Source organism: Paramisgurnus dabryanus, chromosome 16 (genome assembly GCF_030506205.2).
Source record: "Paramisgurnus dabryanus chromosome 16, PD_genome_1.1, whole genome shotgun sequence".
NCBI classification, from domain to species: domain Eukaryota; kingdom Metazoa; phylum Chordata; class Actinopteri; order Cypriniformes; family Cobitidae; genus Paramisgurnus; species Paramisgurnus dabryanus.
This window is the reverse complement of record NC_133352.1, coordinates 30,929,188-30,946,346: the sequence shown is the minus strand read 5'-3', so window position 1 is coordinate 30,946,346 and position 17,159 is coordinate 30,929,188. Positions and strand designations below refer to the sequence as shown.

The window sequence follows — 17,159 nt, the reverse complement described above, 5'->3', positions numbered from 1 at the left end:
GATCGAACATAAGGTCTGTTTACACACACACAGAGCTACTGAATGAGCTGCTCTGTGAAACAGCCAATCAGAGCAGAGCTCCACATTATTATTCATGAACCTTTCATTCTAAAGGCAAATCCTAGGGTTGTAAATATAGACATATAGACAGATTATTTCAATGCATTCTTTGGCAACTTTTAAACGCTCCAGTTTTTATACTGAAAGTGTGTAACTGTAAACTTAATTTCTGCTTGAGTTTAAACGACAAGGGACAATAAGAGATTTTCTGCAATAATAATTATGCCAAAAAAATACTGTTGATAAGAATTTCAGATTTTTAGTCAAATCCAAATTTTTCTTTAAATTACACAGAGTCATTTAGCGTTACAGTTATAACCACACAAACACCTGCAGTCACGCACAGAGAGAGAGAGAGAGAGAGAGAGAGAGAGAGAGAGAGAGAGAGAGAGAGAGAGAGAGAGAGAGAGAGAGAGAGAGAGAGAGAGAGATAGAGAGAGAGTTCTTTGTTTGGAGCAGGATTTGGCAAATCTCCTGTTACATCCTGAACTCCCATAAACACGCAACACAGTCACACCTCTGCCTCTCTCTCTCTATCTTTCAAAATTCAAGATTGAAATAGCTTTATGCTAAACAAAGGCTTTAAATTGCTAAAATATGAAAACGACTCTAAACTGCAGTGTACATACACACTTAACAAAGTAGTCCTCTATAAGAGCATGCAGAATATGAAATATAATAAAGGTGCATTGTGTAACTTTTAGAAGGATTTCTTGACAGAAATGCAATTTAATATACATAACTATATTATCAAAGGTAAATAAAGATTTTTTCAAGAGAGTCGCCATTTTGCAATGCCATGTTTCTAGAGTAGCCCTAAACGGACAAACAGTTCCACAAAGTGCATTTTGTCACATCAAGGGTGCAAAGGAGGCGCTGATGAGCACACCTTGGAGCGTAAAAATGACAGATGGGACACCCTATGGACTCGTAGACTAGCAAGCCCGCGCAATTTAAGGCCTTGAGACCGAAAGTCGCTGTGGATTGAACCGTTGGTTGCAATTCAAAGTCAATATACAGCAGCTTATGCTATTTTCTGCATGTTTTGGTTATTTTCCGAATACTGTAACTCTTGTTCATCAATGGGATTTTAGTTGTTTTCATCTGATTGACACATACAACCAATAACAGTCTAAACAACGATAGTAATAAAAACGTGAAAGATTGTCCTTTGCTTTTTTATGTCGCATACATACAACTACGCTCTCCGTTCACACGGATCCACAACTAAAATGTTTTATCATGTGTGCCAGGTTAGTTGTTATTACATGCACGCGTAAAGCGATACACCCAAACAATCCAGATGGCAAAAACATCATGCAATTTCATGTGGACGAACAATGAGGTTTAGGTTTTATGTATGACAAGTGACTCTAAAACGCCCAGAATTTTGTAAATGTTTTAACAGAAGCATTAATAAACTCTGCATCTTGAGCGGCACAAACTCAGTCGGCCATTGTTGTTATGGTTGTCGAGTACTCGCATGACTGAACAGGTAATATGCATGCGCATGACATCACCATTTTCATAGATTTGCATTTTTGTCATTAACACGAAAACCCCGTTGTTTTCAAAAACTTGCACCTTGAATAAAATGCACTTTTATACAAAGTTAGCATTTTCTGGAAACCAAAACGACATTGTTGCGTAAACGAACAACCAAGCCGCATAAACGTTTCCAGTTTTTGTGGAAAAATATGTCGTGTAAATGGCCCCAAATGTCTGTATTGCCCAAATAAGCAAGGTAAAGGCGAATGCACAAGTAATGGAAACTCCAAATGGTGTTAATAAGCAAGAAAACAAGCATGGGTTAAAGAGGGTGTGGGGATATTGGGGGTGTAATTCACCTCTGTGTAAATGGAGTTAAACTGGCACAGCCTCAATAAGGTCATTCAAATTTTTCAGCTTTAAAAGATTAAAATAAAAGTTGCTTTTATGGTAGATTTTAAAGCTGAATATAGGAGTTTAAGATTGCACATTGTTTACAAACACACACAGATGTTATAGTGAGAGTAAAGTTCTGGTTAGACATTATGAGATTTGACCCAATGACCCTGCACTGCAGGAAACAGCGCTTACTGTGTTCTTAACAACTGAGACACAGTTTACAATCTGACACTCAAATACAACACACATCCTGTACCATAAACACACACACACACAGACAGAGAAATATACGAGTGTGTGTGTTGGTTTACTGCAAGCTCTATACATCTATAATACATACATAACTTTTACTTATCCTAGGCACGAAGTGTATTGCATTCATCCACTTTTTAATAAGATATATAAAATACGGTTATGGTCTGTGTGTGTGTGTATACGCGTTTAATTCACTGCTACTTCAGTGCATTAAAGCACCACATAAATTCAGTTTTTGTGACTTTAAAAATCTTCATATATGCATTTGTTTTTGGCATAAAGCTGTCGAATTTATTAGGAACACTTTGAATATAGTGTATAAAAATGTTTATGGTGCTTTTATAATAGTTTGACTTTTGACACCCGAACCAGCAAAAAAGGTCCGGATCAGACCAATACCAATCTCATGTATTGGATCAGCCCACCTCTACTTATATACAGTGATTTTAACTACCCTCAGTTTTCAACAAATAAAAATCACATTTAGGAGTCTATGCTGCGTTGCCAGTTCTTTTAGTGGAGTTCTGAATTGGGCTCCTTAAAAAAATGTTTGCTGCTTGATGTTTTTCTGCTTGTCAGACAAGGAAGGATTTGGTTCATAAGTTGTTGGTATTTGGGTATTTATAAATAGTGATTGGAATATTTTGAATGGCCAGTTTGTTTGGTTTGTTATGTGGATCTGGCAACCTTGAGTCTATGGGACGCAGACGTACAGAAAAATTGAATTAACAGTAATTAAAGTCCCCCATCAAAACTCTTCTTAAAGTATTAAAACAGTATATGTAAAAGTTTTCCCTGTGATTATTTTTTCATGCTTCAAAAACGCTTAAAGGTGGAAAAGAGGATTTTTGGTTAATACATTTTTGCAATATTACTTGAAACTGTCTTTACTAAATGATAAAAGACTATTTATTAGGTGCACTGAAAGTAATAAATTTAATATATGTCATTTGTGAATAAGGTAGGGCCTTAAAAACATCAGCCATTCGTTGACGTAATCATCGCATGAGCGATTGGCCCTCTGGCTTGTCAATCACTGCCATCCCTAGAAATGAGCTGTGAAGGAGGGAGGCTGTTCTTACGCATGCGCTCATTTAAAAAACTCAGTAACGGTCTTTGGATTCTCAGTCGGCGGAAAACATCCTCTTTTGCGCCTTTAAATGTAACTTTACACCCTTCCCCAATTCAGTATACGTGGATCTATGAATATGCAAATTAGTCTCTCTAGCCTCTACTCAATCGCACAGCTCAGACATAGATAACAATATATGAATATCTTTCGTACCACCTCGGACCATAGACATATATGTACATAGATGCTACATTCATCAGTTCAACACTGTAGCAAATAAGTTTAATCATGCATAAGTGGGTTTTGCGTTTGCAGCATATATTTTATTCAGCACTGATAGAGCATTCACACTGCAAAAGCTCGAGTCACAGAAGTAAAGCTGAAGCAGCAGTGCCGACTCTGTGCGGCATATATATCTATGACTACTGAACCGCTCGCAGAGGCGGACACTACTTGAGTATTTAAGTAAATGTTCCAATCATCTGTGCTTTATCAGAGTGTTTGTCTTGGGAAAAATTTTACTGTACTAAACAAATTTCAAAAGAATCATACTGTTTATTCCTTTTATATTGCATATTAAAATTGATTTAATACCTAATTACATAAAAATTGTGTACTTTTATTTTTCTTGAGTAAAAGTACAAAAGTACTTTTTACTTAAGTAAAAGTAAAAAAATCAAAGTAAATACAGCACTGTCAAGTTCTTCCTGCATATTTTCAAGCAAACACTTGAATGCTAAATTCAGGAAGTCTATTATAGCTATTATACATAACTCACAATAAACCATTATCTTGTTTTAAATATGACACCTGCACACACTAACTTCACGTGAGTGTGTGTGTGTGTGTGTGTGTGTGTGTGTGTGTGTGTGTGTGTGTCGTTCAGTGAAGGAGAACGTCTCTTGTTTAGCTGCTGAAGTCATGACAGCCAGACAATGAAAGTCACTTCCTGCGCTCAGTCACGGCTCACTTCACAAACTCAATGAGATCTCCACTGGTTCAGACCGTCTCTCTCTCTTTCTCTCTCTCTCTCTCTCACACACACACACACACAACACAAGTTCACTTGATCCGAGAAACAGACTGCTGGATAAACGGTTTAAAATGTGTGGTAATACTTTTTTAATAATATTTGTACACTAATTTTCAATAATTTCTTACTGAAATGGTTCTTAAGGAAAGTACAATGTCATCTCTATGTCTATATCTTATAAATTGGATGTCTTAAAGGTTCATATGTTGACTTCAGTGCCTCTGCTATATGTGCTAACACACAGGAATATTAATGAGATCAAATGTAAGAAATGTGAGTCTCAGAGCACTGGTGCCATTTGCTTCTTATTGAGCCCCTCTCTCTCTCTCTCTCTCTCTCTCTCTCTCTCTCTCTCTCTCTGTATTCTGGGGGTTCTGGTAGCACATGTTTACCCTCTTTACTAGGTTCTGAAGGCGTATATTCCTACATAAAGGGCTCTTAGTTCAAAGACCTGCAGAAGAAAGAGATGAAGAGATGAAACAGTGGAGGAAGAGAAACTCTTCTACACGTTCCACAAACTCTCTCCATCTCTGAACGAGAGCTAAATCAACAGCAGATCAGTCCTGTCTGAGCGCACGGCCTTTGATGTGCAAACCCAACACACACACACACACATACGAGGGGTGAAACGCCTCCAGGAGAATCTAACCGGATTCTGATGGGACTTTTCCACAGAAGACCTCTTATAAAAAGGTACCGTGGTTGTACCATGGTAAAAAAACTTAAACATTTGCCAGTGACAGACACGTTTGAATTTGTGGGAGAAACTTCAACATTATTCTTCTGTGTGTGTTTTTATAGAAATGAGACCGGGTCGGTCAGGTTTTCATGAAATTTTGGGCTGTGTCCTGATTTGCTCTCACTGACCCACATGACAGAACTTCTTCAATATTTTCTCCAACATTTTCATACATTACACAAAAAAAAGTAGCAGTTTTTGTCAACTTGAGAAGAAAAAAACAGACTCATATCACGGAAAGTCATGATATAGTCATGAAAAAATTTAATTTATTTATTTGTGGCCATGGCACGAAATTCAGCTTTTTTGTGCTTTGAGCACAAATGTCTTTTTCGTGTCCGTGGCATGAATTTCTTTTTCGTTTAATTTTTTTTGTGTCTGTGGCACAACTTTCTTTTTCGTTTCATTTTATGTATAGTTTTCTCATAGTTTTTTCCTATTTTCTTACCATTGTTGCTTGGGGTTGGGGTTAGAATCACTTTCTGTTACATTTTTAGACATCCTAACCCCAAGCCCAACTTTAACCCCAACTCCAGGCGAGAATAGTTTTAAAAGCGAAAAAAAAAACATGTATAAACCAATACATAAAAGTATATCCAAACCCCAAATCTAAACCCAACCCCAAGCGACAATGATTTAAAAATTGTGGAAAAACGAAAAAACAATACATAAAATGACACGAAAAAGAAATTCGTGCCACGGACACGAAAAACTATTTATAGAAATTTGTGTTAAGTGATATGAAAAAGACCTTCGTTCTCAAGGCACGAAATAAAGCTGCATTTCATGCCATGGACACGAATAAATTAATTGAATATTTCGTGACTATAACACGATTTGCCGTGAGATCATGTTGGAAAAAGACGAACTTTCTCTTTCAAAAGATACTAGTGATTTGGTATAAGCACTTTTTGTATTATTTCCTCCCTATGACAAATCGCTTTATTGTTTCCTACTTTTTGTACATTAAGGAGTCTGCTAAATGCTTAAATGTAAGGTAATGTCATGTAATGTAAATGTTATATTTAGATGAACTAACCCATCTGTAGTGGGGTTTCCATCCAAACATGTAGCGAATCTTTTCAAAATTCGCAAAAACACCCAACAAAGTGAATCCTAGTGGTATTGGTAACCTAGCAACGCTTAGAAAATAGAGACAGGACTGCATTTTGATACGATTTGGAAAGTAATAACTTAACTAGCACCGCAGCTTGTAATAACCAAACTGAACGCTGAGCACAGAAAAAGAAATGCATTACGATGACATCATGCCCCATATATGGTAAAAATAACATCAGCGCAAATAGATAGACGATCAGTCACGTGGGTTTAATGTTCGCTACGTCAGAATTTATTAGACAAATGCGTTTCCATCTCCCATTATTCGCATTTACTCTTTTTCGCATAAGTAAAAAACCACCTCACGTGAGAGTAAAACACTTTTTTGCGAAATTAAGAGATTTTTATTAGAAATCTGGCGTTTCCGTCACTCGATTCTTATGAGATCCTTGAACATGCGCATAAAATCTGCGTGATGGAAACTTAGCTAATGTCTATTAAACCAGTGGTTCTAAAAATGGGGGCCGTTGCCCCATGTGGGGCCCTGAGATGATGCCAGGGGGGCCCGTTTTTCTAAAACAAATAATTTTAGCGTAAATTCTGTGTAATTAAATCTCAAAAATATAAGGCTACTTACCAACAGCACTACATGTGACCGACTCCAAACCCGTTTTGTTCGCGGCCGATTATTGATGATGAATACATTAAACAATGTTGTATGTTGTGTTTAATTCAAATTTTAAGTTTTACAATGTTTTACAATGTTTTATGTCATAAATATTCTTTGGGGGGGCACGAAAGGATGCGCCGTACACAAGGTGGGCCGCACGCTGAAAAAGTTTGAGAACCACTGTATTAAACTATGAGTACCTACATGGCATTTTGGTGAAAATATAAAAAAAATGATTTCATAAAGATTAGATAGGCTTTGAAACACTCTTCTCTGGAGAATTCATCAATACCATAATCTCTCTCTCTCTCTCTCTCTCTCTCTCTCTCTCTCTCTCTCTCTCTCTCTTTTGCCAGACCACTAAATCAAAACTTCCTTCTCATTGCTCTTGTGCTTATAACAGCGTGTGCGTGTGTGCATGTGTGTGCATGTGTGTGTATGTGTGTGTGTCTCAAGTCCAAAATCACAAAGTCTTTCCATCAGTCTAAACCGCTGTTCATCTCTCCATATGGACTTAATACAGGCAAATATTAAACAAATGTCTTTCTTTCTTTCTCTCTTTTTCTTTCTTTCTTTCTTTGGCTACAGCGCAACTAAGATAAGTCCCAATGATTTCGCATTATCCCGCTGTAAATTACTGTACAATCTTTGGACTTTAGCGAGCCGTGTGGGAAAACAATTTAAATTTCATTTTGACTTCAGAATGGTCTTTCCCTCTGGGTCCTGCCATTACACCGCAATGAAAAACACTTGAATTCCAGGCAAACGACAGCTTAAGCTAATGATTTTTCAACTATCATACTGAGATCATCTGTCATTATTATCCTATCCAACAGACAGACTACACAGTTTAAATCTCAGGATGAAATTTAAGGACATTTGTTCCTCAGTCTGAAAATCTGGACTTTATTGATATTTATACCACAGGACTGTTGAACAGTAGCGGCTCGATTGCCAAGTTCGTCACAACATGTATGTAGCCCGTCGTGTATGGTTTGTCATTTCAAAATATGTGTTCTGCGCGTCGAGTGATCCTACGTGCACCATGTGTTTTGTTAAAATAAGACACGTCAAAACAGTTTATGATGAAAGAGACGCTTGTGTTTGCCAGATATTCGCATAATGTCATGCGTAATCACAGTTTACTGTTAAGGGAGTGTCTTGCGTGTATTTTGTGAACATGAGCGTCACTTTTCTCATAAACGGTTTTGACGCGTGTGCAGCAAGCACTTATTTTGACAAAACACGTGATGCACGTGACGCAACAAACACATATATTGAAAACATGAGCAACACACGACACTCCGAACACATATTTTTAATTTGCGCCCCTCTGATGAGCAGTCATGAGCTTGTTGAATGCTTTACTCTGATTGGTTGAGAAACAACTATGCATTATTCAACCCAGTCTCACCCCATGGCGTCAATATTTGACGACACTTGACCATGCGTCAATATGTTGACGCGGAGGGTATACCTTTCGCGTCATTTTTTGACGAACTGGGGACTTCAATACTATTAAGTCCGTTGCATTCTCTTTCCTATTTTCTTACCATTTTCGCGTCGGTTTAGGGTTAGATTTACATAATGACATCCCTACCCAAACCTAACTCTAACCCCAACGCCAGGTGACAACTGTTTAATTTCGCGTACCTAACTCTAACCCCAACGCCAGGTGACAACTGTTTAATTTCGCGTACACTGTTTAATTCTGCGTAATCTAACCCTAAACCGACGCGAAAATGGTAAGAAAATAGGAAAGAGAATGCAACGGACGTAATAGTATTGAAGTCCCCAGTTCGTCAAAAAATGACGCGAAAGGTATACCCTCCGCGTCAACATATTGACGCATGGTCAAGTGTCGTCAAATATTGACGCCATGGGGTGAGACTGTGTTACATTATTTTTTGATAAACGCTGACCTGTCAAATGACTTGAAAAATAACCAACAGAGCGATGTCTTAGCAATGTTAGTGGTATAATCAACGACGGGCTGTTGAATTATTTGAACATAATGCACACCTGCAGTGCACGACGCCACCATGGATCTGCATTATATTCAAATAATGTCAATTATTCCTTACATAAATGATCACACCCTTAAGATCCTGACAGTGTTATCAGTAAGTGATGACTACACCGGTGAACATTTACATTTCAATCCCACTCTTCATTAATAGGACGTTAAGTCTTCTGTTTGATCCTACAGGAAATGCTTTCTCTCACACAAACACAGTTTTGAAGTGGTTACTGTGTGAGATTACACTGGACAGGATCTCTTGAATCAGCAGCTGCTTGTTGTGTCTGTTGTATAAACGTCAGGAGATGTGATGGTGTGTGACCTTCAGTCTCTGCTGTATAGATCTGACCGGAGTCTGAATCTATGCCACGACTCATATTGTGCTAACAGCTCAAAGGTCACGGGTTCGATCCCCAGACTGATCAAAATGTACAGCTTATAATGCGAAAAAGCATCTGACAAATGAATCCATGTAAATATAAGCACACAGGCAGATCATCATTCACGGTCTTGTCTTTAAGCACACACACAATGACAATCTCACAGATGGAGTTTAATCCCGTGAAACGTTTCCTACACTGAAGAGAAATCAATCACTGATTATCTGATGATCACAACAGATCACACGCTCGCCTGTGGAATACACAAACAGAAAGAGAGAGGGAACGAGATCAACGTTCGCGAGAGCGTCGATGAGACGTCTGCCCCACAAATTCAATCAGAAACGTTCAGTCAGCACACAAACATCAAACGCACATTTACATAATCACATAATAATCTTTAACTTAATCTGAGGTCTGATTCATGCTGGTTAAAGGCTTTTATTTCCACACACTCGTAGCATGAGTCAAGATCTATTTTTATGCTCAAAGGAAATAGTGAAAAGTGTTTTTAGGGAACTGAATGGTTTGGATTTCCTGTATGGTTTTAAATGCTGTTTTAACTTGTGTGCGTGTGTGTGTGTGTGACTTCCTATATAATTCACAGTGGTTTCTATGCATGTTGATACATGTGTGTGTGTGTGTGTGTGTGTGTGACGCTGAAAGAGGATCCAACTGTAAACACAACCCTGAGGATATACAGCCGCAGCAGAGACATATTATTATTACATTAATGCAAACCTCATATAAAACCAATTGAACTTTTTTTGGATTAAATCTTCAGGGCAAGACCATTTAATTGCACTTCTTTTCTTTGGATAAATTCTTGCATTGATGTAAAACGAAACAACAGAGGCATGTTTCCTTTTATAATCAGCTAAGAGCAGCTTCAAATTTCCTTTAACAAAAGTCCCGTATGTGTGTGTGTTTTATGGTGTCCCTGTGAAGCTATCAGAGCCAAATGGACCCTCATGGCTCTCTGAAGATCCAGGAAACAGACAGGCCACTAATCCTCAAAGCTATTCATAACAACAAAAGGTGCATTCCTGCAGAGAGCACAAACACACACACACACACACACACACACTTAACAACTCCATTTGGAAGAAGGGTTCCCTCTTATTGCCTGTTGACTATTGTGGTGCTAAACATCCTTGTTAGTGCACATATAAATTCCACACATGCAGACAGACACCAAAAATGTCCAGGTTATATTTTACACTTGAACTAAATGTTATTGTCACTTTTTAATATAAATTTAATATTAATATAATAATTAATTTAAAGCCTTTAATAGCAAATGCAGCCATGACTTTTTTGTGGTCCAGGGTCACATAAGTGACATAAGTATTTTTGCAGCAATAGCCAACAATTGTATGGGTCAAAATTATAAAAAAATTCAGTAAATATCATGTGCCTTACAGATATTTTGTAAATTCCCTACTGTAAATATATGCAAAAAATATTTATCATTAGTAATATGTGGTGCTAATATATGTGATTTTCCTAATATTTAGATTTTTTGCACCCTCAGATTTCCAAATAGTTGTATTTCGGCTAAATAACAAACCATCCATCATCTGAAAGAAAAAAAAGCTTTTCATTGATGTATAAATATCAATATTAAAAATTACCCTTATGACTGGTTTTGTGGTACATGGGTCACATATGTGAAGATTAATACTTGACAATAAGGTTTGAGATTTGTTTCATTTGTTAAAGGTGCAGTGTGTAACATTTATAAGGATCTCTTGACAGAAATGCAATATCATCTACATAAATATAATATCAGTGGTGTATAAAGACCTTAGATAATGAACTGTTATGTGTTTATTACCTATAACAATGAGACGTTTTTATCTACATACACCGCTGGTCCCCTTACACGGAAGTGGCCATTTTGTGCCGCCATGTTTTTACGGTAGCCCTAAATGGACAAACTGTGTTTTGGCACTACTGTATATTGTCTTAAACAACAACATGTTTGTCCTGTTTGTTCTCAAAGCGTTTCGGTGAACGGTGGACTGAGCTGTTGGTTGCAATTCTCAATCTCACTGCTAGATGCCGCTAAAATCTACACACTGCAGCTTTAAAATTTAACTCAGCATGAACTAACAATGAACATTCAATAAAGAACTGTATTTGCATTAACAAAGATTAATAAACACTGTAAAAACATATTGTTCATGGTTAGTTAATGTTGTATTAAATGTTAATAAATCAAACTTTATAAAGTAAGTTATAATGTAAAGTTTGTTGGTCAGCCACACTCAAGCGTAAATGTAAAAAACCCATCAACCTTTCCGAAAAAAAAATGCAAATGTGTAATATTACACAATTGGTTTGATTTTGAGAAACAAGCCCCAAACAACAAGCAGAAGAGCAAAGCGTGAAGGAGGAGGGGAATGAAATCCACAGATCACAAACGCCTGACAGCAGGAAACAAGCAGTAAAAGAAGAATCACTTTATGACCCTAACACAGGTGGTAAAAGCCCTGCCCAAACCCACACACACACACACACACACATACACTTACACACACACGCACACACTTTCCCAATCAAATAAGAGACTGGACGAGAGAGTTTTGCATTAATTTTGTATATTTTTGCATTAAAGTTAACATGTCTCCATCTTTTCTCCTGTAGTAAGTGTTGATATTTTGTTATATTCAGACATGAGTAATCTGCCATTTGCAATAAATATCATAAAATAATAGAACTTCACATAATAAATATTTGTACACCAAAAAAAGAAGACAGTTTTAACATTTTCTTTTAAAAATAGCCATAACTCCTCTCTTGAATTTCAACATACAATTATACATCGACAGAATGAGAACGAACAGAGAGTCTATGAATGCCACGATCGTTTTGGGAACGTTGCATGGAATGCCCTTAGGAATACCTTTGTGAAGCAGATGCATAGAAACCGTTTCACAACAACCACACCTCTCCTATAACAATTCCACGTTGCTACAGAGATCCGGTAACAGCTACATATTATGGTCCTTCACAGGTTTGGTTGTTTTCAAAGCACCAGTCACTAAAACCTCAGATCAGCAGATTGTGTTAGATTATAGCCAGGCACAGTCAGGTAAGTCAAAGACGGGTTCGTGAAAGCAAACCTGCTGAAAATGCATAATCGAAAAGTGGTTTAAATTCCAGACGAGCGGCCGAGCTTATGGAATATTGCTAATAAAACCCATCCTAGTCATCTGGCACCTCCTCCGTCCCGAGATCTTTTCCACGGCCTGCAGCAGCGAGCTAGCTTTCATCCAGCTAACGAAATAACATGACTTTATAACGTCTCGTAATGTACGCTTGCGAGTTCCTCAGGACGGTTTTTCCGGCACGTGCCCGGGCGTGTGGTTCCAGCTCTGTAGCTTGCAGTATACCGTGTTCGAGTTCTTGCAGCGACAGCCGGGCCTGTTCAAGCGGTCGTGACACGAGTGGCATGCCTTCACGCAGCCCTTAGCGGGCAGGTAACACAGCAAACACGGGAGAAGCGTGGACACGAGGCCCATGCACAAAAAGCGAGAACAGCACTGGGGGTGCGAGAGGGAACAGGGCTGATCCGCGCAGGGGTCCCCGTCGTCGTCGTTGGAACAGTGGTAGAACATTCCCTTCACCAAACACATGCACGTTCCGTATTCCACCACGTTCTCGGCCGAACACAGACATTGTCCGTTGCAGGCCAGCCGCGAGGGGAGCGGCCGGGGCGCCGTGCATTCGCCGCACTTGCATTTGCCACAATTCTCACAGATATACTGGTGAGCGGAGTCGATCTTCTCCACCTGCGTCTGCTTGAACGGTACGTCCGGAGGCAGAAAGAGGTGCGGGGAGGAGTTAAGGGATTTGGGTTGAGTCCGCACAGCTCGCTCGGGTCTGTGGGCGTAGCTACGAAGGTTGGAGCTGGTCCGTGACGGTGGCGAGCGCGCCAGGAGCCCCTGCTCCGAAGAAACGCTGCTGTTGCTCCCGGAACTGGCGGCGCTGCCCGTGCTTGTGGAGCGGCTGAGGACCGGCGGTCGCTGGTTCGATTGACGCCGCTCATAGTTGTTGTTAACGTTTACCAGAATCACCTCGTGAGTCCTTTCCTGTTTGTCCACGCTACGCGGTGGTACTTGGGGGCCCGGGGCCGGCCTGCGTGCTACGGCTGGGCCCTCTGTGTACTCGTTGCAAGAGCGGATGGCTCTGATCTGGTCCAGGGACAGAATGGCCCCGGAGGGGAGGTCCGGATGTCTGACGCCCCCTCTGCGCTGACCGTGATGATCCATAAGACACGATCAGCAACTCCAAACAACAGCAGAAAGTTCATCTGACACCCTGACAGAGAGAGAAAGAGAGAGACTAGTTATTATCAGTGTGTAAAATATAAAGACTTTGATAAGGTTTTGTTTAATCTTGTGCAATCCAAATGGCACCCCAAGACATGTTTGCCAAATGACCTTTAAGATTTTAATAAAGTGATTAATAGTGACAGTTTTTATCTTTTTAATGAGCTTAATGAAAAAAACCTCTCCGCTTTGACTAAACTGCAATCTCTATATGCTTAAACTCCATTTAGCTAACCCTTTGTTGTTACTTCCTTTTTGGGGGGGAGGGGGGTCACAAATATTCACCTCTGGCCTGCTATCAGCAGTTTCTTTCGGATAATTATCTATAAACATCCTGGTTGCATTCACAGATTTGAAGTTTTGAAGACAGACCTCATAAACTAGTCTAAGAAATAAACACAGACCCCTTTAACCCCCGAGCACAGAGAGAGGGAGAGAGTTGACTATTAACAAGACTTTGTTCTGACCTCAATAAGCACACAGCTAACTAAAGTACAAATACTTCCCGTGCTGATTTGCATCTGTATGCCTGGTTAACATTAAAATGCGCAGGAAGCCTTTAAATCAAACACGCTCATGAGCGCGCCCTGTAATGCGCGCAACCTAATAAAGGTTTCCACGAAGCACTTTAGTTTGGAAATGTAAATCAATGCACTGACTAAGAAAAAATACAATTATATAAATCGGATCGACAACAGTAAGCAATCATTAAACTTTAAAACGGACTAAAAGAATCTCAGACTGAAAAGTAAACGATGCGTTACATTTTGCGTCGTCATACGCTACTGCGCACAAGTTGAGTTAATATTTGTTAAACATTTGTTGATTGTTTCCGATGTGTTGTTGTTATATTAACGATTTTTCCCCCCGTGTTTTTATCCTCCACATTAATTTTGCATTTTTCTATAAATGTGTACTTGCATTTGTTCGCACAATTGATAAAAGAAACTTAAAACGGTCCGTCAGAAAAAAAGTAAGACCTTACTTTTAGAGAACTCGTTCGCGTAAAACTACAGCGAGGAAAAACTACCGAGAAAAGAAACTTATGAATGAAAACAACACCGATGGGGTGGGGAGAGAGAGTGAGAGAGTGCGTGTTCAACCCGATCCGCCTAAAACACACACGCATCTAAAAGGCAAAATATAAAGATGGTTTTTATTAACAAGCAGATTGCGGACGTTTTTGCGCACACGGCCTGTGGACAGCATGAGCTTCAATGGCAAAGAACTCAAACGCAAATCTCTCTCTATAAACTTGCGTTATTTCACATGAACTGTGCGCGTGAGAAATAATACATACCTGCAAATAGACTCCTGTAATGTCAAATCCATTAGTCCGTGTGCCAAAAATCCATTTAGACGCTTGAAATGATCCCAGAACAGTATGTGAAGCGCATGGCTGCGGTGGTAATATTATCCGAACTGGGAGAAATTCCGCACTGTGGATCTTCACTTCGCGAGTCTGATCGACCGTAAAACATCAGAAAAATCCCGTTAAATCCACCATTCACGCACGGCTCCGTATGCGCGTCTGTCTGTCTCTCCACGCGCCGCGCCAGTGTCTGCGTGAGCGCGCCGGATCAAATGCGTGTGGATGGATTTTTGCGCGCACACACACACATACACACACAGTGTGATGAATGAAGCGCAGGGCGGTTGTGAAAGACGATCAGTGGGGCAGATACAGGAGGGGTAGATCTCAAAGGGCAGGGAGGGGCTCTTTAAGGAGGCTACCGTGAAATAAACTCACATCCGCTTCTTAATGGAATGAATGAGAGTGAATACCCGTTGAGCGCCCTACATAGACGACATTAATGAACTATATTGCTGCTCACTGTTAATAATGGACACATTCTGTAGGTGTGCTTTAAAATAATAATAAAAAAACGGTGCTAATAATAAGAATAAAATATAAGCATAAAGCAAAATACAAAAAGCACTCGTTTCAATATTGGTTATTGTTTGTTGTTTTACTTACAATTGCACTTGTGTGTTCATCTATCAATAGATTTTATTATCAGTGCGCTTTAGATATATGAAAGGACTACGTGTGATTTAAAACGCAACAGAATTCGTTTGTTTATCAAAACTTCAATATTATCTGTACTAATGCCAGATTACACGTTTGAATACACTTCTTATTCTGAAATGAAGTCTTTGTCAAGTTATGCTAATAAATAATGTGTTGACTGTTTTGTTTTGTTGGATAGCCTACATCGACTCACACAACACAAACACACACTGTTAGTGCGACCTTAAAAAAGACTCCCCCCAGCTCTTACTGTGTGTGTGCGCGTATTTGTGTGTGTGTGTATTTGTGTGTGTGTGCGAGTGTGTGTGGCGGATGTGCCGCATCCGGATACATGAGAAAGGAAAGTTCAACACAGAGTCATTTCTTACATTCAGATGGAAACGAGCCGCGCGCGCAGACGGACAATAGCGCAACACAACGAGCGTCACGACAGCGAAATAACAGATCTGATTAACTCTGGTGGATTTTAGTGCACAATAAAAATAAATACATAAATAAAAAATGTTTATTTGCATTATATTAAGTTTATTCAAAATATATTTGTTTTAAAGGCATGTTCACATTCAGAATTGAGAGGCCGTTTCGCACTGTAGGTTCTGTAACATTTCTGGGTTCTTGCGTTTATACAAAGGTTCTTAATATTTTAAGATCTTATATATCCCAGCAATTTTGCGTTTAAAAGACGTCTAATAGCCGTCCAAACCTAGCACAAACGTCTCAGCTTAAACAAGGAAAAAACAAAGCAAATCTGGGGCTGTCAATTTGAAGTGGATCAAAACCTTCAATAAAAGTTGTCTTAAAATTTTAAACAATTGGCTACACAATCTTGACAACTTTGATAAACTTTTTTGATCCACTTTAATGTTGAATAGTGTAGTTGGTTGTCACCGTGTTTAGGAACAGAGTGCATGAATAAAAAACTATGAGCAGAATTGCTGCGTCATGCTATGCGCAAGCACAAGTAGTGCAATATTATTTGCATTAAAGCATCTGCTTAATGCCTGAATGTAAAACAACTTACGAGGTAAACAATAATGCGATTCATCAAAGGGAGGCAATAACCACATTTATTTAGGTGTGAGTCAGATTACAGCCTATAGGTATTTTGTAATATTTTTAAAAGCTTTAGCAGGTCTCATAGGCTCAGAAAGACATTGATGAATAAAGCTGAACAGCACACTATACACTCTGTTGCCATTAAAGGAAAACACCACCGTTTTTCAATATTTTACTATGTTCTTACCTCAACTTAGATAAATTAATACATCCCTATCTTTTTCAATGCGTGCACTTAATCTTTGTACAGCGTGTCGTGAATGTGTTAGCATTTAGCCTAGCCCCATTCATTCCTTAGGATCCAAACAGGGATGCATTTAGAAGCCACCAAACACTACCATGTTTTCCCTATTTAAAGACTGTTACATGAGTAGTTACAACTGTGGGGTTTTCCTTTAAATAAAACATTTACAGATGTGCGACTTAGCCTTTAATTTTTTTTTTTTTAATACATTTCGTTCACATCTGTGCATTCTCTGGGACCCATGAGCTTTTGTGCTGTTAACACAATGCTGCTCACAGTTGAGTTACATAAAGAAAAAGGAAGACAACAACAAAA

The 17,159-nt window shown here is 39.0% G+C and overlaps 1 protein-coding gene across 1 annotated transcript; it reads right to left on the bottom strand.

Moving 5' to 3' along the window:
* Positions 1-11,770: 11,770 nt before the first annotated feature.
* spry1 (sprouty homolog 1, antagonist of FGF signaling (Drosophila)) lies at positions 11,771-15,163 on the bottom strand. The gene is made up of 2 exons (XM_065275207.2): positions 14,813-15,163; positions 11,771-13,501 (listed from the first exon to the last, which is right to left on the bottom strand). Exon 2 carries the CDS (start codon positions 13,450-13,452, stop codon positions 12,511-12,513), a length of 942 nt encoding a protein of 313 aa, XP_065131279.1. The 5' UTR covers positions 13,453-13,501; positions 14,813-15,163; the 3' UTR covers positions 11,771-12,510.
* Between the last annotated feature and the right edge of the window lie 1,996 nt (positions 15,164-17,159).